At 42.7% G+C, this 23,215-nt stretch overlaps 1 protein-coding gene across 4 annotated transcripts in view; it reads right to left on the reverse strand.

The window, feature by feature from the left end:
• dlgap1b (discs, large homolog-associated protein 1b) overlaps positions 1–23,215 on the reverse strand; it is an 89,805-nt gene that overhangs the window by 33,253 nt on the left and 33,337 nt on the right. For all 4 annotated transcript variants that reach the window (XM_079576055.1, XM_079576053.1, XM_079576054.1 and 1 more), the window contains exons 3-5: positions 8,667–9,771; positions 6,691–6,905; positions 1,447–1,624 (exon numbers count right to left, since the gene is read on the reverse strand). In XM_079576055.1, the coding sequence (XP_079432181.1) occupies positions 1,447–1,624; positions 6,691–6,905; positions 8,667–9,716 (1,443 nt within the window). In that variant the 5' untranslated portion in view covers positions 9,717–9,771. The remainder of the gene's footprint in view (positions 1–1,446; positions 1,625–6,690; positions 6,906–8,666; positions 9,772–23,215) is intronic.

A 23,215-nucleotide genomic window follows, 5' to 3' on the forward strand; every position in this document is an offset into this window, starting at 1 on the left:
TGATATTTGCGCATATTGACCTTTTAGTGACTCAGTGGCGTTATGGGTGCAGCATGGCACCTTTGCTTTCTCTCACAGTGGCCTTTATGACGCTACAGGATCAATTGTTTTTCGGGGTTCATACTAGAAACTTGCCAGAAACCCAAAAACAATTGGTTCTGGAGTATCATAGAGGCCACTGTGGGGAAAGCAAAGGTGCCATGCTGCACCTATAACGCCACTGAGTCGCTAAAAGGTCAAATATGCGCAAATATCAAGAGTTTTTTTTTCACATAAAAAGTTACATAGTGCACCTTTAAGGCATTCATTTCCATCAGCTGAATTTCGCACAGTATTTATATTGTACTGGCACTTATCAATATAAAACATCACTATTAATGAATGGAAAAATAGCATTCAGAGTGCAGAAGGGGAGGGATCACCACACGACACTAGCTTGAGTCTAAAGCTACGAGTGCCAAGTGCTAATTCTGGATCTTTTGAAGTGGTGAGAAAGTCAGTATGCTACTCTAAGCTCGAAATACCGTAGTGCTTGTGTATCTGCCGAAGTTCCATCCCACTTTAATCATAATTTTTGATTAAATTCTATTATCAGCAAAATATTCTTGGTGAATTCTTGGTCGGTGGAATGCAACTTCAGAGGCAGGTAAAAGTGGTTTTAAAAATGTGACACAGTGAGTGGAGTGCGAAGTGTGCATATTCTCTGTAGAGCTTGGAATCACAAAGCTTTGGCTCTCAGTCCTATTCTTGGTTGGTCTCTGCGACAGCCGGGCCAACAGCGCCTCCTACAGAGAGCTTCTTCACACACTCTGGTCCACTTTGTCAGTCTCCTCTGGGCTTACACCAAATCACGACTTGAAGGCAGGTCTCAGGAGGCTGTCACTCGGCTGGCAGAGTAAGGTATGGCCCCTGGGCTTTTTAAAGGAAGAAGCAAAACTCCTATTTCCCCAAGCAAGGATGTAAGTAAAGCTGTCTTACTCACACATATTTTAGAGAGTCTTGCAAAAGTTTAGTCAAATGTTAGAAGCATACTTTTCTTTCAGGGTTTTTCCGTCCTCGGGTCACCCCAGTAACACATCCACTTCTTGATTAGCATACTCTTTGTTCGACAACTTTTCATTGCAAATAAAAGACTGGCTTTCTGCTCCCTGTGCCCGTTAAGTGGTGCCATGTTTATAATAAACTACAAAGGTTTTATATAGTGCAATGCTGCATATGTGAACTTTTGCTTTACATTTGATGCAACCATCTCAGCTTGTCATTTGATTTCACAAAATATCGTCAGAGAGGCCAGAAGTTCGGATTTTCTTCTATCTTTCTGCAAGGCGACCGGATTGCTGATTCACACAGAAAACAGGGCATCTCCTCCCCTCTGCATCTCCTTGTGGGGCATGATAGATCTGGTACATATGTGGCACAACGGCACATGCCCGCGCTGCCACTGACCTGGCTGATGGTGCTCATGGCTCGCATGTAGCTCTCGTTTCGTGAGCGGAATTTAGGCGAGGCCAGCAGCCCTGCCGGGTCCAAGCTGTCCAGACTCCTATTGATGGAAACCTCACTCACCGCCCGCAGGTAGCTGTGGCTCCGGATCTGCAGCTTTGGCGAATGCTCTGCAGAGATCCTGCGGGGAGAGCATAAGACAGGAACAACAGTGGGGTTTAAGGTAGAAAGGCATAATTTGCTGTCTTTTTCCTTAATTGTCTACTTTTGGGACCCGTTGGCTTTATTTGAGTGGACAGTTCAGGATGACAGGGAGTGAAGAGTGAGGACCCACGTTGCTCAAGACAAAACCGTGTTTAACCACACGTGCAGCAACTTTAACCACTAGACTCTCAGCTGCACTTAAGCCAAAGGTCAAAAGTAAAAACAGTATTTGGACATAGATACAGTATATTCACCATATTTAAATATGTATTTTTATATAATTTTTGGCTGCTGTACCTCTATAGACATTACTTTCGAACTCTATTGAGCTACTGTGACCGCGCAATTTCCCTCATGGATCAATGAAGTTAGTCTAACTCCAAGTCTATAAAAAGCTCAGTCGTATTTTAGTCTTGGATATAATTCCTAAGATATGGATCAATGCACAACAGCTTCCGAAGGCACCTTTATCTAATCAAGTGCAGCGTGATTTAAGCACTATGGCAGCAGCTTAGGTATTCTGGTCTTAAAGCACCACTTTGTTAACAACATACATCCTTCAGATGACTTTGGTGCTGTTAAAAGCCACAAACAGAGGGATATACATTCAGATGTGAGCGTGCAAACGCTCTCAAAGGCGTCTCATTAGCGCTTACCTGCCTCCTCTCGCAGCTCAGCATGGCGCTGGCCTATGAGCATGTTTGTGCAACGCTGAGTGAGCGCAGGTTACACAGCAGCTGGAAGTCGGCAAAACAATTCATTCATCAGGAAGGTAAATGCAAAGAGCTGACTCGCGTTGCTTTTGATAAACGCCATGGCCTATTATACAGACTTAGAAAGAGCTGGGAGGAATGAATGCAGAAATAGAAAGGACATTTTTAACAAAATGTGAAGAGTACAGGGCCATTTTTATTGATGCACATGTGCACTGGCCCCGGCCTCTGCCAGGTCTGTTTTAATTATGCATTTCTGTCTTAAAATAGGCCGTCATTACTGCAGCAAAGGAACGTGTTCTCAATTCAAATGGAAGCCAAAGAGGACAGTGAAACAAGGCAGAAAAGGAAAATTACTGTCTGTTTATAAGCAAAAGTTGTGTTATAAGTTTTGCTGTGTCAAATTGTGTGTCTTCTTCTCCCCCTTTACAGCTTAAATGAATCAGTGAAATGGATAATTGTCAGAGTTAGCGGCATGTTTAGTTTCCAGATGCCGTCCTGTTGCAAACCACATGATTCACACAAGTTGGACCAGCCAATAATTAGAGGAGTTTGCATTTACAAATTGAGACCATTTTCCATTTATATCTAAAATAATCAGTATGTAATGTGTATAACAGAGAGTTAGTTACGTTCGCCACTCAATCCTTTACTGTTGCCTTGCCTTTTATTGCAGTTAGGAGAACCATCACATAAAAAGTCCCTACAATATTGACAAACCTCCACCTTAACTGCAGAATTTGACTCCTGGATCACCCTCCTAGTGACTCGATAGTACTAGCATGAAGCTAAATCACTGAATGGCATGCTTACCCCAGGGCCTGAGAGCCATCATCAGCATAAACCCACCTAGAATCTGCCTGGAGTGGATGCTACAAAAGAAAATCACGTCAAACGAAGGCTCTACCTGCGCCATTATCTCCCTCCACATCTCCGCTGATTTCCCTGTGGGGCTGATTATAGCGCAGCCGCAACAGCGCGTTGGCTTAACCTGACTGGTAGACTGGTCTGTAATCAGTAGCACCTTAGGGGGAGGTCACCGTGTCCCCGGGTGCCCCCCCTCCCCTATGGAACAAGTGGCATTAATGAACGTGTCTTCCTCTGCCGCTCACATATCAGGCTCTCCGCGGCTGAGCTCGGCTGCTACACTGTGCCTCTGCTTTCTCAGGACTTTTATCCGAACCGTCGCAGCTGCTTCAACGCTTCTTTTTCCAACTGCACACACAACCCCATTAAGGTGAAAGAGTCTCTGCTTTAGGCAAAACTTTTCACTTTTCCTTATTTTTCCTGTGCAGAAGGATATATATTAGACTAATATATGGTGATTTGTTTTTCTATTTGAATGCATTTACATTTTTAGAGTACATTATATTAAAACTAGTGATCATTATAGAATTGATCTGTAGGAATCTCTAATTAATTATTGATCATAACTCTTTTACTTGACAAGATTTTTGTGACTGTACCATGTCCACAATAGTTCTAGTTTCACCACAGCATTGATTTGCATTGGCATGTTCCTTTTTAAGTGTAAAGCACTTGTTGTATACATTATCACTTAAAAACTACTTGTCATTGTGTACGCACTTCTTTTTTGTTTTAGGCACTGAATATAAATCCCCAAATTGAAAAGCCTTGCAAGCCTTCTTGGTCAACACTCGGAGAAGCATATGAAACCCAAAGAAGATTACTGAATCATCACAGAGCGGAGAACAAAAAAACTTGCTCCAGCTCCAAAGCAATGTTGAGAAAACAAGACGTCAGCTGCTGCCTCCTCCTCTATCTTCACTACGCAGCGCCGCAGTGTGTTCCATTGGGTTCCATCAGACCATGATAGTGTTCCTCGGGCCAAATTTAAGTCATTAGTGGGCCCCAAGCTGCGCCACATGCTCTTACATAAGACTGAGCGCGCGTGTGTGTGAGCAGCAACAATGACAGAGCACCACTGCTGTCGTCTCATCTCTGCTTATTGCAAAGCCATCAGTCACTCACACCGCTCTGCAACACAAAGCTGGGCTCGGCTTCAAAGTCAACTACAAGGTGTAAAACGTGCCAGTTGTTTAGTTGTAAAATGTAGATATGTTTTTACACTGTTTAGACTAATGCAACCATCCAGACACCGCATGTTCCAACCTTTGGCCATTCATAATCTCCTTTGATAAATCTAATTAAGTCAAAGTCACACTGCAAAACTTTGAGACTTTGCCCACAGGTAATGCCAAAACCGCTAAGCTTTTTATCGCTCCAATCACAGATGCAAATGTGTCACTAGAAATTAAAATAGTGTAGTGACCTGTTGACTTGGCAGAAGATAGCAATTTTCAATGCGATATTTGTTGTTATATTAAATGTTTTCGCACTAAGTAAACCGTCATTTTGGATGGACCATGCTTTTCTCTGATTGGTTAATCTGCATGCCAATAACGCCCTCCAGAACTTATGGAAAAAACCCAGAGTACCAACACGTCTTTGTAAAGAATTGGAAAAGGATGTAGTGAGGCTCGCCAGTTCCACACACAAAACAAGATGTAAAATTGTAAAGTTAGGCTGTAATTTAGTGGTGTAAAAAGTAAATTCAACAAAAGAAAACACAAGGGCACAGCGCGAGCACTAAGTAGGTCCTGGATTCCAGGAATGTTCCACACTGTGGCTTTAAGTGAGTTAAGAGCGTCTGTCACATATACCGGTATAAGTGCCCCACTACACGTTCTAAGTGTCGCTGATGAGCTCCTATAACTCTTCATGACCATAAACCATTGATAATTAATGAATGACCGGCGGTAATGAACGGTACAGCACACACAGCAGCCGCACTTCCTCTCAAACATGAGAGGAAAAGCTGTTTTTCGTGCTGCGCTGCACAGTTAGCTGTGTCAAATTGAATCTATTTTGTGGACAACATTGTCATCTCTGTGTGCTCTGGGTTTTATTAATTCAGTATTATTTTTTTCCATTAGCACTAATGTGGTTTAATAGTTTATGAGCTCGCTGGAAAATACGCTTTTTCTGAGCCCAAACTGTCTTACGCAACAAGGAACATCTTCATGAAAAGAATGTAACGATAAAGCTTGTCTGTTAACCGCAGACGATTCAAAGAGAATGGCTTAGGGGGAAAGAAATATTTGATATTCTGGGCCCACAGTGTACTGGGGAACATGACATTTATTTTGAAGCAGCTGCTTGGCAAATAAAGTCACGATGTGTATTCTCAAACAGAGTTGACTCAGTCGACATGTTTTCATAAGTTTGTAAAATGTAGTTCAGGAGGAGAGCTTGACTGTTAGTCACTTTACAGAAAGTGTCGTACAGCAACACTGTCTTTCACTGCCAATTATTTGCCAAGCTCTAAGTACTTCTACAGTATTTAACATTGAACTGTTTCAGATGAACTAATTCCATGATAAAAAGAGTGCAGATGTATTTTAGAATGTTGTCGATATAGGTATAGTACTATTTCAGAAAATTAATTCCAACGATATACTGATATCTAGTAGGGCTGGGATGCTTTTGCCACAATACATATCATATTCATTCTCCACTACATTGGGGCCAATTCTTGTTGTGATTCTAATATTCTGTGATACAATGAAGGTCACTTACAAAGCATTTGCATATTTCTTACTCAGCATGTTCTTATTTCCATATCAGATTTAGGGCCCAAATACAGGAACACATGCAATTTCAAATTGTAATTTAGGTGCAACATGCCCACAAATAGCTTCATGCAATTTTCCAGCTGGCTCTTGGCATTTAGTACCTGTCTTGATAAATGACCCCCAGTAGGTATTATGATTCGATGGTGTAATTGCAATAATTAAAAAAGCCCTGGCTTCCTTCTCTGGTCCTGGCAGAATTCTAAACTACCTTTGACCAACTACTGAGAAGGATAGCAGTGTTATTCAAGCACAGCAACACGGGTTTTAGAAACAGCCCAATTCTGACAATAACAACACATCATGATACATCACAAGAAGAAGATTTTGCCCCAGTCCTGGTGCTTGTATAGTTAATGAAATTATTGCATGGGCTGTATTGAAGGGATCCCAAATGCACATTATATGTCTGTCCCAAACTTGCATTTGTACATGATATGTAATAAGTTATGTGAGTAATGAGTAGAAAATATGTTTATATTATTTGGTAAAATACTGAGAAGAAACAAAACTTTGTTGACAAAGGTTCTTAAACTAACGATTTTTAAATGTTGGAGATTCTGTTGTTGATGTTGGAGATAAACCTCCAGTGGGAGTTTTTTTCTCAATAATATTCAAACGTTTTCTTCACATGTGCCTGTACAGTAAAGTCAGCAACAGATGAGCACAACACTCACTTGAGCGTGGTCATCTCGGTGAGCGATGGCTGCGTGGCCTTCAGGTAGCTGGCTCGTCGCGTCTGGACTTTAGGAGAGGGTTTGGGGCTGCAGTCCGAGTCCCCGCTGTCCTCCTCCGCCATGGCCTTAATGTAACTGCCGCTGCGCATCCGCCGACATGGGATCTCATCGTCTTTTCCCAGTGGAGCAAATCCACCCCAGTCGTCCTGAGGCACCTGTTCACATCATACAAACACCATGAACTAACAAAACCACTTCTCATCAGTCACTTTGTAATACAGATACTACCATGGATTTTGTTTGACTGCTGAAGGCTATTTCTTGAGCTCCTTGCAGAATATCAATCGAAGGCATTTAATTGTTTTGACAAAACATTGCAGCAGTCTGGCCCCTGTCTGCCTTTTCCCAACTCTTCACACTCACTAATGAAGGTAAGAATAAAAACGCCTGAACCTCCTGGCTGTAATCTAAAAGGGGAGAGACCGAGAGAGGGATGGAAACGGGAAGAGCCGGGCAAAACAAAGGCGTTTTTGTTGAAGTGAACCGCTGTAGTCCCATCGTGAGAGGCTGTTAGGGCACCAGGCTCCGAACAGAAAGAAATAAGATACAGGCTTTAAAAAAAAAAAAAAAAAAAAAAGTGCACAAGGATCATTCACTAGGCGAGTGCGTAGCTAGGAGACCAACGTGACCTTGATGTTAGGGACAACTCCTCACACACCGTATCAGGACGCGTCTGACGTCATTCATTTGTTGTCAGAAGTGAGAGAAAAGAAAAATTGGGCTGATGTCTTGCTTGTTAATCTCAACCATCCTCCTTTTGACCTGTGTGCCGCCGGGTGCCCAATCATTCTCCTGTACTCTTGCCAGCACTGTGCTTTGGCTGAAAACATTTTAACCTGACTCCCCCACAACAAATGCCAACTTTTTAAAGCCAAGTCGGAGGAAATCCGGCTGGACCGCGCCACAAACCTCCGCCTCAAATCTGTTCTCCTCGTTTCCAGGATGTTAAAAATTCAGGGCCACACAGAACTTTCTAGGGACTAATGCGTCTGTCTTTGCCTCGGTCCACGCGCTGCCCCAGTTTGCTCTCTGTTGGTCCATTTCCGATAGTAAACATGCTTTTACACAACCTCCACTGTTTTCTCTCCAACCTGTCTCCTCATTTCTCTCTTGAGGGTTACGTCTGCAGCTGTGAGGGAAAGGTTTGCATCTAAAACATTCTTTCTCTTCTCGAAACAACAAGAAAAAGCACGGGAGGTAGGAGCATAAAGCCGGTTTGTGTGATAGCGCAATGCTTAGGGACTGGGGCCTTCTTTTTCTTCCTATCTATCTATCCGTTCTATCGCTTGCCTTTCTCGGATCTCAGAGCAGCAACACAGAACTCTACCGCTTCAGTTAACATGACAATACTGACACTGTACATATTTTACAGGCAACAATGATAGTTACATAAAAGCCCAAACTATGACTTTTATAGCCATTTAGAATGCAATCCCTTAATCCATGCATGCTTTCAGAGCCCAGACACCATCGTTTAAATGGCCTTTCTTGTCAATAGGTTGTAGGTATTTCAACAGTAAATGGTTTATAAAAATATAGAATGTAACGTATAAATGTGGGTCCAAAAGTAATGACATAATAAAGGACAAGATGAGACAACACAGCCATATTATAGCACATTAACATGCAGGCCAAGAATTAAGGTCGAAAAAGAAATCACTCATTTACTGATAATGATACAAGCGGTGACATGCTCCCTCATGCAGGAGGAGCAGATGACAGTGACCAATGATAATGAGCGGCAGGTGGAGGAGGCAAGTGGACAGGTCCCTCTCGCCTCTGCTCCACCTGACGACTCAGCACAAACACAAACACAAGCACACACATGGACATGCAGAGGCAAATGGAGCAGCTGGCAGCTGATGAAGCATGAAAGCGTGACATGCCAGAGGTGGGATCCCCACGGGACGGCCTACCTGTAGGAAGTGGCAGGTGCGCCCCTGCTCGGCTTTCACTAGGGCTTTATCTAGGTTGACCGAGGCCTTCTGGTAGACCTCCCTGGCTCTGCTCACCGTCAGAGTGGATGACCAAGAGCTCTTCTTCACCTGAACTGGGCCGTCCAGCGCGGGGACCAGGGGCAGAGCGGAGCCGCCCCCGGAGCACGTCGAGCACTTCACGTCGTTGTTGCTGCGGGACGTCTTCAGCGAGTGGGCGCTTATGGTGTTGTAGGACTCCATAAAGTACTGGGACTGGGACTTGTCCGGGTGCCGTCCCATCGTCATGACCCCGGATGGGATGCCCCCGTTGCCCCCGTGGTGATGGTGGTACAGGCACATCTCGCGATCCAGAGTGTCGTCTGAGCTCCAGTACCCCGATATCGCCGTCCGCATTTTCGGCTCCGACTTTGAGCGGTCTTTGCTTTTGCTCCTCTTGCTGTGCTTCAGGGTTCCGGAGGAAGATGGGGGCTCATCGGGGCTGGATTTGCTGCCGTTCATTTTCCCGCTGCCGCCCGCCCCGGACCCTGGCCCTTCCAGGGAGTGCGACTTGGTGAAGAGCTTCTGGACAGAGTGGACCAGATGACGGATTCTCCCGGGGCTGTCGCTGCGCTGGTGCTCTATGGCCGTCCTCTTGTACTGCAGCGTGTGGTAGCCTTCCCTCCGCATTGGGCCCTGGTTCTCAAACTGCTCCAGCGCGTTCGAGCGGTTGTTAATGATGCCTCCGACATTCCCCTTACTCCCGGTCGGCCCCGTGTAAGGCACCACGGCATTGCACTCCTCTTTCAGCTCATGGTGCGAGCTGTAGTGGCGGCGGGGGAAGGTGCAGCTGGCCAGGTCGGGGTAGGCGGCGCAGTCGGGCCCAAAGGAGTTCCTCTGGGAGAAGCAGGAGTGGTCCGATGGGTGGGGTTCAGGAGAGGTGAGGAAGTAGGAGCGCCGGTCGCCGTGGCCCAGCGTCATGGAGTCGTAGGAGGGGTCACAGGTCACGGCGTGGGGGTGACTGCGGCTGGTGGACAGTCCTTTCATAGTCATTATGGCCGAGGGCTCGGAGTGCACATCCAAGACTGCGCAGGCCCCACGACAAGCTCTGCAAACACACACCAAAGCATTAGTATAATCAGCCAACCACAAATATTAATGATGTTTTAGCACTGTAGGAGGGAAAAGGACTACTCTTTCACAAATGGCTCTACCACTACTTTACAAATGCTGAATTTGTTCGTATATAAAATGGAATGCTAACTATAACTACAGTATATTGCTGTGTCAACACATCCACATGGACTTGATTTTACTTTATTTGTGGGTGCTAAATATGTTTATACTCTGCCCTTTCGCTTGGCCACACCCCCTAGTATGACGCGTAAACATCTGTATCTATTATTAGCATTATTAGCCCGTCAGCCTTAGTCCGGATCTTGGCATTATGTTTAGTATAAATAGTACAGAGGTCATCCATAATGTCTTCCAAGTTGTATTTAGGGATATTCAGTGGCTTCTTGTTTGTGGGAAGGAAGTATGGTGCGTCCATGGGAACTGGGGAAAATCTTTTCCCAGGAAAAGCACCCAGACTTCCCCACCTCCTCATGGAAATCTACTAATTTGTTCACTTACCCTTCAATCAATTCATAAAAATATGCTCTTAGCTTTGAGTCAGCAAAGCCTTACTGGAAACTATGGAATATATCAGTCAACAACCAACAAAGGCAGCGACAGAATTATAAATATCTCCTATTATTTGCTTGGATTCAAAGTGTGACGGGCCTGTCTGCCTTAATTTGAAGACTATGCTTTTTGGCACTCCTTTCACACATGAGAAAACTTGCCGATGCTGACGAGCTCTCTTCTCTGCCAGTATTTTTGTCCTTCAAAACTTCAAAAAGGCCGCATCTAAATATAGCGACTCAGCATGCGATCTCTGACATCCAAATCTGTCCTCCAGCTACGGTATCTCTATCCCTTCTCCATTTGCGTGAGTGGATTTCAGTGAAAAGGTGACACAGGATCGGGGGAAGGAGGAGAGAAACAAAGGATGGAAGAGGAAGACGCTTGGATCTATTTTTGAGCTCAAATGCGCACTGTAAAAAGCATTAAAATATGACAAGATGCGGTGGAGCGTCTATCGGCGAGCGTCTCCCCAAACAATGTGTCCCCAAGGTCCAGAACACCCTTCCGGGGCAGTGATGGGCTCGCCGCTAAACCTACTGACTGGAGGTGCAGCTAATAGGATGATAATAGGAGACCATGCGCGCTGGAGCAGTGCTGTTGCTGAGGAATTCATTACCGCGATTTACAATACCCAAGCAAAGGCCAGGGCGGTAAATAAAAGAAGGGACAGACATAACAGCGGGAAATGAGGGAGACTGCACGGTGCAATGAAATGTCTTGTCACTACATTGCTTATACAGCACCCAATGTACACAATTCATTTATTTACATGCGAGAGGAAGCCGAGGTAGTAATTCTTTTGAAGGGGGAGGGCATATGAGGGGAGGCGGTGGGCGGCTGTAGTTAATTGAAAACCGGGGAGATAATTCATGCGTTTACCTTCGCAGAAAAATACCAAGCCATTCCAGAAAGTAAAAATGAAAAGCAAGACGGAAAAATGAGCCATGTTTTTGAGGTCTGTCATATGGCATTGAGGGATTCCACAGTACAACTTCAGAAATGTTTCAGATTTTATATGTAATTTCATCAATGTCATTGTGTGGAAGTTTGATAGAAACACAGAAAATATTAATCTTAACCTCTTGACCCCTACTTGCGAAAATTAGCAACAAAAAGGAATCAAAATCCAAGAAAAGAGTGAGAAAAACATGCTGGAAAAGCAACAATAACACAATAAAAAAAAGCGACAAAAATACAACAAAAAAGTGACAAAAACACAACAAAAAAAGCAGCAAAAACATAAAAAACACCAAAAAATCAACGAAAAGGCAACATAAAATCGCAAAATATGAAATGAAAACAGACACACAAAAAAACAACAAAAGGCGAAAAAAAAGTTATAGCTCTGCATTGCAACTATTATTTTGGTAGTCGATTAATGTACTGATTATTTTTTATGATTAATCGCTTGGCTGTGAATGAAAATTCAATTTTTTGATTTTTTTTTACCACATAAAGCTAAAGTGAGACACTTGAGGACATGTTGATGGAGTAAACTTAAAGTTAAGGCAGGTGGGTAAGAGGTTAAACTTTCTGAGAAGGTACTGTTTATGAAATGAAAAACAAACATTTAATTGTGACATAGTAAATAAAGTCAATGCTATGCTGTTTGCAATAATTCCATCACAAATCTAGGTTTTATTCACTTTAGTTTCCCTTATATCCGAAATCTGTAACTCTTTTGACTCTTTTACAGTACTTTCGGTATTCAACTCCAGAAAACACACTGCCACTGTGCGAATAAAAGGCCCGCATCGCTCCTCTCCCTCGCTCGGGCTCTCAAAAGCAGACAGCGTCAGACTAAAGGTATTCATGGGCTCGGACAGAGATCCCTTGTGTTGGCCGCTCCGGCTCCAATATGTGACCTAAATAAAAGGCCCTCGCGGTGATCCCCGGCGTCGCGTTTGTGCCACAGCTGTCTGCGGCCCCGGCTCTAAAGCTGAAAACGCTGAAAAAGCCAAAGTTGGGTCACGCTGGCTTTGTGCCTAATAGTCCCGCGCACGTACTGTATGCATAGTGTAGCTGACAGGAGGCGACCCGTGATGAATTGTGATTGTGGGAGCTTGTAAAGTGCAGTTTAAAGGCCCCATATTATGCTTTATTCAGGCTTTTTTCAAATACTTTGGACACCTTTGCACTGCCCCTTTCTTGGAGTGTGACTTTATGAATAATGTACATGCCTTGAATACCTTTGCCTAATACAAACATTGCATTTTGACAGTGGTAGAGGGAATAACAAAAAAATTTAGAAAAAATTTAGAGTAAAATGAGACATCACTCTGCTTATATTTTTGACTTCATCACCTGCATAAAAGCTTTATATTATGCTTTATACAAACTCCTTTTAGCCTTGGTAGTATAGCTTAAAACAAGGTACATAAGCAGGATTATTTTTGACAAGGATGTACGTGAGATTATATGATGTTGTTTATGAGACAAGGAGGAGGTTGTGCTGGTTCAGTTGTGTCTGTCAGCTCGAGCCTCCGGTCGCCGCCGAAAAGGGAGAGCTCATAGACAGCGATGCTCATGTATATGTGTCCACCACAGCAGCTACTGGCCCAGATACGTCCTTACCTGCCTGTTCTAGTGAGCTTCAAGACTGTACCAAGCACAGAAGCTCTATTGGCTCATTTATAATCTCCATAAACTTGCTTATTAAAACTGCAAGGCCCGCGGACAGGCTGCATTGATGTTGATGCATAAAGGATCACTAAATATGGCAGCTGTTGTAAATATTGCATGGATTTGGGCTTGCAGGTGTCCAAACAAACTAGCAAACAAAAAAGAGCAATCACATTTAAATAGACCATTAAAGCCACAGTGGGAAAATGGTGATAAGAACACAAAGTAATAGTGTCTTGAGCAGGTCGATTGTAATTCAATAACTTCCCTGTTAAACTGGCGCTGGTGTTTTGTTATTCAGTCAACATGAAATGCTAGCTTCAAGGTAAAGCTAAAGGCATATACAGGCAGCTTATAACAAGGCTACGGTCTGCTCAAGCAACTATGATTTCACACTGCGTACAAAGCACGATCAATCTCTTCTCTGCGGGGAATGAAACTTCACCTAAGTCCAATTTGTGTATAGCACACTGTCAGGCAGAGATTTAGCTTTAAACTTGTCGTCAAGTAAACTTGCCAGATGTAAGGGTAAAAGGAGAGATGTCACACTGCCACCTATACTACTTCCATGAATAGAAACAATAACACTATGATAATGAGCAGGTGGCACAACGCTCACGCTATTGAGAATGGAAACATATGCTGTGCGAATAACTGCATTTCCCACTTTGCACAAACAGACCAACAACTAAACAAGATTTCACTGAGCTGATACAAATCACAAGACTGAAAGTTAAAAAAAAATGGTAAAATTTCCAGTGTGTTGTCACAAAAATCCACCAAAAGCTTCACACTAATAGTTACAGCTGGCGTCAGTGGACTGGCCCATATATGGTCATGTTTGAAGCAGTTGAGGGGGAAAACAAAGAGGAGAAAAATATAAACTTCCAACAATTATAAACTTTAACAACTGCTGAATTATGAATATAGTTTTCTACCCAATAAAGATGCAAAGACATGGAGAGGAGCAAAAAGCGTTCAACAGCCCATAACACATAAATAATGGAGAATGCTAACATGATGCTTCAAGTTAGCTTCATGCTTTATGTGTGTGATAAATAAGTTTATATTTTGCCAGAAAACTGCTAAAAAGAGTAAAAATAGTGCTTCCCAAAAGATACTTCCTTCCCACTCAGCGAGGCCACGCCCCCTTGTATGACACGTTGCCGTCTGTATCGATGGCGTAAAAGTAAGGGAACACACTATAAAGAAATGATCTCATGAATATTTCACATTTAGCACAGAAGCCAGGAGCAGTGCCGAATCGGAAGAAGCAGTGACACTGACGAAAAGGATGTCTCGCAATGTCAGAGTGTGAAAAGTGCCTTTAGAGGGATTCTCTGGGGACGAGTGTGGCGAACAGTTCAGATCCTGCCAGGGGCTACGGGGCCGTTAAGGGATTGGCTAATTTCCTTGTGTTTTCAGGATTAGGTTGAAGTGGCTTTCATGAAAGTCAGCGGAGGCTCACAGGTTTTAGTCGTGCTGCAAAAATGACTCTCATGATGGATGGTCGCTTGATTTCTCCGGCAAGAAAGAGCAAGAGGAACTGGCAGTAGCTTTGGAGGATATACTCGTTTTACATTTGACAAGTCAATGTTCAAAGTTACAAAGGTGAAATACTGGAGTTATTATTTGGACACTGGCATCTTGTTGCAGCTTTTTTTTCAGCTTTTTTTGCTACAGTTAATTTAAGGACCTCCTAAATGGGCAGATCTCTATGGTAACACTCAATTTATAACATTCAGTCCTTTGCCAAAATCTGTATGGGTGTCTGTGTGGAACAAGATGGCAGGCCCATCCAATTTTCAAGGGCAGGTCAGTCTGCCTCGCTTGAGCTATAAAAAAAAGAACAACAATCATAAGTATAACAATTTCTAGCAACTCTAGTGACACCAGAGAAGAAGAAACAACTGGAAAGACTTTTTCAAAACACATTAAATATGGAATAAGTTTATATACTTATTGACTATGTCAATAAGTGTGTATATAACATAGCCAAACGTACTTAGCATTTAAATCATTATTGGCACTTGAAGTGGAATCAACAAAGAACATAGGACAATAGAGAAAGGTTTGTGCAGAAATAGATACAACACTAATCTACAAGCCTGTTTCCTTTCATTGTTGTTGTGATAGGAGTGGCTTCATCAAACCTGTTTTACGTTGTAGCTTCTTTTACCTTATTGGACCCAAATGTACAAGTGCGTATCCAAACAAAGGCGTGCGCATTTGGATTGATGCTCCCAGGTCCCCACAGACAGCTCTTTTGTCACAACCAAACTAATTACACCGACTGTCAGCGCTTTACTCAGACAAATGGAGAGGCTGCGCTGAGTTATAGCAGGGGACGCGCTCAACATGTTCTGGGGGAGAAATCCTCCGGTGATGGGCTCTATTTGATCAAGGTAAACAAATTAACTGCAGCATTAAGGCGTCACAAACGCAGTGCTGTTTGTCAGGGGGCTGAGCTGTCGCTGGAAAAAAGTATGGTGGGTTTGTTAAAAGAACTTCACAGACTAGAGGGCAACAGTAATGCAGCAAAACCAGCCGAGCACGGACTTGGGGGGCCTTATTTTTGAAACCAGGAACAGATACTCCTGAAAGAAAAAGAAAACTCGCTAGTAAAAGTAAATGGGGCCCCTTTGCTGACACACTTTAGGTGTAATAATCAAGAGTGAAAGTAATTTGACCCAAGTGCCGTCATTAATTATTTGCTTCACATGTGAAACATGTATCGAGAGATATCATTTAACAGTGCTCCATGTCAGATGTAAGCGTAGGCTGAAAATACAGGCACAGAGGTTTGGCTTTGATCTCCCCGGCTCAGCTCCAGATGAACTGACAGATCGGACGTGCGCCTTTCTCTACACTGCAAAGGTCACTCTGCACTTTTTATTGTACCATGTACTTCTGAGGCCGCTATCAAATGTACTGATAAGGACGAATAGGAAATCAGCCAGTTTTCTACAAAGAAGGGGAGGAAAGAGGGAAACGGGTAATGGACTAAAAGTTGCTGGGGTTAAAAACTGTTCAATGGAGTTTGTAATGTTTTGAATATAAACACGCTTTACAAGCTTCGATTACAACAAAAACAAATAGTATGGACAGTTATTTATTAGTAAAGTAAGCCTGGGTCAAAGAGTATCTCTTTTATCATAGGTTTAGGAAATGTTTGGCAGAAAGCAAGTCAATTTGTCCTCTGCATTTAACCCATGCTCTAAAGCTGCTGGATGGGGTAACCAGTCAGAAGCAGTGAGCGACCCCAGTGCTGTCCCCAAGGACCATCTCCAGATCTTGAGCTATGGGTTCATGGTGAGGTTGCCGAGATGGAGGACAGCCTATTAGCTTATTCTCCAGAGAGAACAAGCTCTGCACAATAAGGCTCCACCCAAACCAGGAACTGAACCCATGACTGATATGCTGTGAGGCAAGACTGCACAGAAAACTTAGCATGGCACACAACAATAAAAAGAACCAATTGAATATCATTAGTGGGCAACAGTAAAACATTATTTTGTTTACTTTGACATCTATTTAAATTCTTCCAATTATTTCAGACTACACTGTACTGTTTACTGTTCTGCCCTGAGGCTTTTTCTGTGAAATTACTTTGCTCTAGGACATAAAGATATGAAGCTTCGCAGCAGTCTTTTATAATGCAATTAAACTCTACAGTGGCTTGCTGTATATTACATTGTGCTCTGTTAGACTATGTCACCAGTGAGTTTACACATCTACAGTGTTTAAAAGGGGCTCCTCGTCAAAGTAGTATACATTTCTTAAACATGTCATGAATAAACCATGATTCAAGTGTTGTCAAGTGTAAAAAAATTCCCAGTCCCTCATCCCTCTTTTATAATCTTCAATAAAAGTATCCATAAAAAGGAAAGGAAATTGGACGAGGGAGACTGCATCACTATGGAAACTAATGGGTTTTCTGGTGGAAAACAATGTGTTTTCAGCTCATCTAATGAGAACTCATACGTGGCAGTGCACTGGGATCATGAGCGGACAGCACTTCCTATTCTTCCTGCTTTATATCTTTATATTAACTGCAGGCCAAATAACACAGGAGCTGGGTCAAATCTATCCAATCGCAATGTGGACATGTACTTGATTCTATATAATAGCAAATAATGCACTGAGCTGGGCAACTCATGGAACAATTGGCGCACAATAGAATATAAACAACATCTGGAGAGCGGCATCAGCTCCTTTTGAATAGGTTGGGTTCAATTTCAAGAATCTGGATTGGTTCAAAATCTTATGTTAAATATTTGTTTCATTTCACCTTAATCTAACCAGGAAAGTCCCACTGAGATTAGGAATTACTCTCATTACTCTCATTACCAGGGGAGTCCTTGCTGTATAGGGGAACCTATTGTACACATTCTTCATGGTAGGGGAAACCGAAGAACCCAGAGGACCTGGAGAGAACATGTGTCGCCCATGTGGAGCAACATCTTAAAGCATAAAAATGGCTATAATACGGAGTATTTTGCCTAACATTCAAACATGATTAGCAAATGTGATTAGCTTAGAGGTCTATCATGATGCAATACAAAAAGACTAATAGAAAGATAGAAAGATGTCGTGAAAAAAAAACAAAAAAACTTTTAGATATAGATACTGATCAGTTTCTGCCTACTTTAAATCCATGGGAAGCTGTCTGTTTTCCACCAGTAGGGCGGCGACTGTCCTGTGTTACCATGGAGATTAGCTGCAATACGTCACTTTTAATAGAGTGATAGAATACATGGAGCAAGTTAGACAGCGGGGATACAAACATGCATTATCATTTATGTTGGGGATTGAGTCGGCACACCTGCCATAGTAATGTTATGGCTTAAAGTACTTTCAACATACTTGAATTCTATCACCACCTTTTGACATTATCTCGATTAAATAATTAGACTTAATTTATTCAAACAGAGTACACTTTAAACGTTGTAACTGTAGAGGTATAGGTAACACTATTATGGCAAGGGAACAAAAGCTATTATGGAAACAATCAGGCAACACATTTCACTTTCCAGTGAGGTAACAAAAAGGAGGAAACGAAGATCTACTATTTATTCAACATTGTGTTCAATTAATTTCCGGCAGTACTAATGCGTAATTTGTCCACATAATTCCAAGCTCTTATTCCGTGGTAAATGTATTCATTGTGTGACAGTGTAGTTGGTATAAAAATACATGCTTCCTTAATATGCATTTTACCAAGCTCTCTCACAAAAATGGGGCACGGCTGTATTCTCCGAGCTATTCTGGGTCTGCCAACAGACTCATAATGCGGCAGGTAAAAGCACCGGTGGCGCTTTGATATGAGGATACACTGAATAATAAGCTTCCTGTTTATGTGAGGTGTGAAACCTGGGGTGAATAATACGGGACTATCGTGTGCGGAGGAGACTTGGAGTAATACGGTGACGCTGATAACTACATCACACCCAATAGAGACAGCCTGGTGGGATCCTGTTAGCCTCTGCATGTTATTCACAGCTTCCTCCATCAATGGCAGACAGTATATACAGCACGATCCACCCATGAACAACAAATGCTGCCTATGCTGGCTTAGATTTCATTTTATAGCATCCTTTTACTTGAGCTTGCAACGAAATGTGTTGCATGGACTTGATAAGAGGTCTCTGAGGTGGGAATATGAGTCATAGCAGTAGTAGGAAGCAGTGGTTGTAGTAGTAGTGGTGGAGGTTGTTGTTGTGGTAATAGTTAAAGAGAAAAAAAACAACCCCACGTCTATGTAGCGCACTTATGGTTGCCTTTGTTATTCCTGGCATTCATTTGCAGATGGTGACTAACAGGGCTCGGGCTGTAGCAGCTGTGGACTTTGCAGTATAACATCTGGAAAATGCCAACATAGTACACCTGCAATGGGACGAACTTCACTTTGCTTCGCTTCTGTAGGCATCACTCGTCTAAGATCTTTAGGTGAAGTCCTGCATTGCCTGGTTATGATGCAGTGGCTCCTCTCCTTCTGGAGTTCACCTGCCAAGAAGAAGCGATTCTTCAGCAAACAACAGCCTGATGGAGTCAATTGTGAGGCAAAGCTTTCTTTCTCACTGAGATACTCTGGGTTTAGATCCTAAAACAGTAGCAGTCATAGTACTAGCAAATATTAGTTGTAGTGTATCGTATATAGGCTGCGCAATTAGCAATAACGGTAGACATTGCAAGATGAAGTACAACAAAAATAGTATCCCAATTAACTCATAACCATACACATTCTACTAAAACAACTATTGCTGGCTACTCTTTCAGCTGTAGATGCACCTGACGATGAACAAAAAGTGCAAGATCCAAAGTCAACCCTCGCTTCTATTCGCAGTAGCACTGAGGGAAATTAGCTACTGAGTCAACCTTTGTGCTAGTCAAGCGAAAGATAAATGTGGCTTTAGAGACACATTAAATATGGAATAAGTGCGTATATGAATCACAACACTAATAATGTATGACTCAAAGGTGAAGTGTCAAAAATAAAGTTCACCCTTATTTTTCACTTGTGTTTAATCATGTTTTCAATCGCAGAGCTTCTACAGTTACCGAAGTCTGTTCCCAGCACATAAGGCGTTTACATGATTGAGATACTATATATACTCCCTGTTTTTTCAATCTTATGTAGATGTGATAATACAGTCCAACACGCTATGTCACATGCTGCTGTCAGGGCAGGTTAGTGTCACAGCCAGGCCACAGGCAGCGCAGGAGTCAGGTGATTTCATGCGACTCATCCGCAGTTAATGATGTGTCAAACAACAGAGCTGCCCCTAACCCCCCACATGTACGCAAGGCCTTTATGGGTGAAGTAAAGTATGTCCTTAAATGTCCCAAGTAGACTCTGTGGAAACTGTACAAATAAATCTACTGACATGAATGAATTATACATTTTGGTTGCTTTTATGATCCAAGTATATATATATTTAAAAAAATGATAAATCACACAACAATCTGTATTCAGAAAAGCAGAACAAACCATGTAGCTGTAATGTTATGTTTGAATAGACATTTAAGTGTCTCTAACCTCATAATAGTTCAATGTTACAATAGCTGCCGTAGGATCAACAGATGTGGCACCAGTAGGATGTGGCCATTTTAGTTCAAGCATCTTCTTAAAGCAACTAACATTTACAGTGCAGTTCAGAGCATTCCAAGGAAGCAGAACTAAATAGATTTTACATTGGTAATTTAAGTGATATAAACCTATAATACTGATATAATCAATAAAACTATAATTCAACAAAAAATAAAAGCGAAAGTTATCCATTGCCTGTTACAAATTTAAATCCTGATGCACTCCCCACTATTAAGGTCATTGTGTACCTTTGTATTTATATTTTCAAAAGTTTAAGCTGCATCAACTTTGTGAAATGAATGTCCCCTTTGGGTACGGCTCATAACTGTATTGTTTTCTTGTCATGAGCCTATTTTTGGGCAACCCAAAGCTGGCGTTCGACCAACGTGAAGCCTTTTGATGAGATTACATAGACTCTCTAATGCCGGGCTATCTGCTTAAGTTCCTGGGTCAAGGGTCAGAGGCGTGTAGTGGAAGGTATTTCAGTTTGGGGGGGGAAGGAGAGACAGATTTGTTCATCTCCATCTCTGTGGGAGTCCTGTCACATCGCGGGCGCGTCAGCAGATGGTTGACAAATCTAAGAGTTCGAACCGACCGCGCGGAACGAGTGGGGTGTCTGACCCGCTGTCTATTCGCATAAGCGCCGCTGCATGTACATCTACGGCGACATACGCAAGACTGTACTGTACACACACGCACACACACACAGTATTTGCTCTTGTAATGTTTCTAATGTGTTCTGTGAAAGAGAGATTAAACATACATTTGATTGGAACTGCAATAGACGAATTGGACTTACAGTATATTGTTCAGCTCTACATCTGATCTCTAAAACAACCCCCCCGCCCCAAAAAAGGTTTGCGTCCCCACATGACCTGGTAATCATGTACGCACACAAACACACCCATACTGGGCTGGAGGCACTGGTCCAGAGCAGGAGGAACGCTGCGGAGACTGAGGGCCACAACATGCTACACACAGAGCAGGTGTCGCATCAGGTAAGATCTGCGGCCGGCAGCCAAAGTGCGAGCTCCCGGCTAACTCTGGGCTGAAGGAAATGGAATCAGTAAGGGTTATGTCATCAGAATGGACGCAATTATGTCTCCTGTCAACCCACGCTTAGCCACTGTCTGTCAACGGCTCGAAGAGGTACAGTTACTCAAGTAGCTATCAACACTGAATTTAAATCCAACAAGGTATCGCTTATGTGTCATTAGCTAAATGTCATTTTCCAGCCACAAAAAAGTGACTGACAGAATTCATCTTCTGTCTGGGCTTTGATTCAGTAAATGTAAATGTTCCTGAGCATGTTTCACAGCTTTAAGGGGACAAAGTGATTTTTAATGCTAACAACTCCCGGCCTGCTAACGGAACATTACTCCTAGGTTCTCGATGATTAAAAAAAGGGCTTTCAAACGGCGCACAGGTCTGTTTTCTTAACAATTGTCTGCTTTTACATCACGTTGTCAAGGGGCAAAAAAGCTCTACCAACTGGCGGCCATACTTCTGTGATAGCACAGCCACTTTGTAATTGTTGATGATGTAGAGCGTATGCGCAAACGTTGGAATCAGGGACAAGGCTTTACAGTTTAGGTGATGTGCTCTCTTAATAAACAACTAAATGAAGCGTGAAATGTGCTGCTCGCTGAACAAGTTCAATTAGCTACAACTTTATGAAGCGACAGGTAATGAAAGCAACGAGGTATGTATAAACACAGCTTTTGATTTTTGTCTTTGGAGATAGCGACCTGTGGAAATTTGGCCCATGTTTATGTCCTGATTCACCCAAATGGCTGGCATGGCACAAGGTGTACGCCTGACTTATGGCTTGCATTTTCCATATTGCGATGTGATTTACTTTCTCACGGATTTGATAAAACATGTGCAGGAATCTCAAAACTAAACCATAACAGTAGGACAGGGATTTCATCTCAAGTGTCCCTGGGAGTAAAATGGATGGACACACTCGAAGATAAGCGGAGGCAGAGCGAGTGCTCCCGCTGTGCTAACAATAATGGCTTATTTAACGTGGAGATGATAAAAGTACTTTAATACTCAGAGTCATTTGTGCAGATTCATCATTGGGGGATTAATGACCAGCTGTGATTACGGCGCTCCATCATCTTCAGAGCTGCGCGCAAATGAGTTAAGCAGCCTCATACTTTGGCTTCTGCCTCAATCAGTGGCAGCATTTCATTATGGTATCCTAATTTACCTGCATCATACTAGATATTTAACTTCAACCCTTAATTATCTGCTCAAAGTAGTGGATGCCTTTTTAGGAGGAGATTACAAAAAGAAGATTGAGTCAACATCCAGTCAAGTCAGTTCAAGTATTAGCTGATTCTAACTCAAAAGTCCATTAGTTCAAGGGAAACACGGAGCCACACACAATATGTCTCCTTTTGCTGAGGAATATCATTACTTTTCTACTGTGGACTGAAATTAGCATCTTTGTTCTGTATTGAAGTCCACAAATATAAAACAAACTTCCGTAAATGCGCTGTTTGCCTAAAATGGCGGTATTTTAGACAATTTGTCCCTCTCTTGTTAAGGACATCCATTGTGCTTTCTTATATCTGCCAGGTTCAGCTGTGGCTCTACTCCCGCTGGCCAAGATTGACTTAATCTTGATTGTCTCTAATTAGACTCACGTTCAGAGCCTAATCTCCTCAAACACACTTCTCGCGATCATTTATGTCGGAGTGCCCAAATGTTGTTTTCTCTGGATAACATCTATTTCCTCCAATTTAAAATGTTCGGTTCCACAGCAGGGGCTCTGCGGTATCAAGGCGTTCATCTTGCTTCTCGCTAAATCCTTCCTCTTACACCGCGCACTGGCTCAGGGTAAGTCAGTGTAAACCACATTGCCTTTTTAAACAGCCTTTGAAGTGGATGACCCAAGTCAGTGCAATGATATGTTTTAGGAGCTCGACTTTGGCCGCTGCAAATCCCGCTTCTTGGCACAAGCGCAGCAGGGTTTTAGAGCTGGCTCGTCTACAAGTGCTGAGCCACAAAAAGGATCCCAGGCCTGATTATACATTAAACACGTGTGGTAATGACAAGGCAATAAACTCCCAAGTGTCTGGAGAGATGTCGGAACAACACTATATGGGTTAGTGATGCTGAATAATGCAGAGTGACTAAAAGA

Source organism: Gobius niger (assembly GCF_951799975.1).
Source record: "Gobius niger genome assembly, chromosome: 18".
Lineage (NCBI taxonomy): Eukaryota > Metazoa > Chordata > Actinopteri > Gobiiformes > Gobiidae > Gobius > Gobius niger.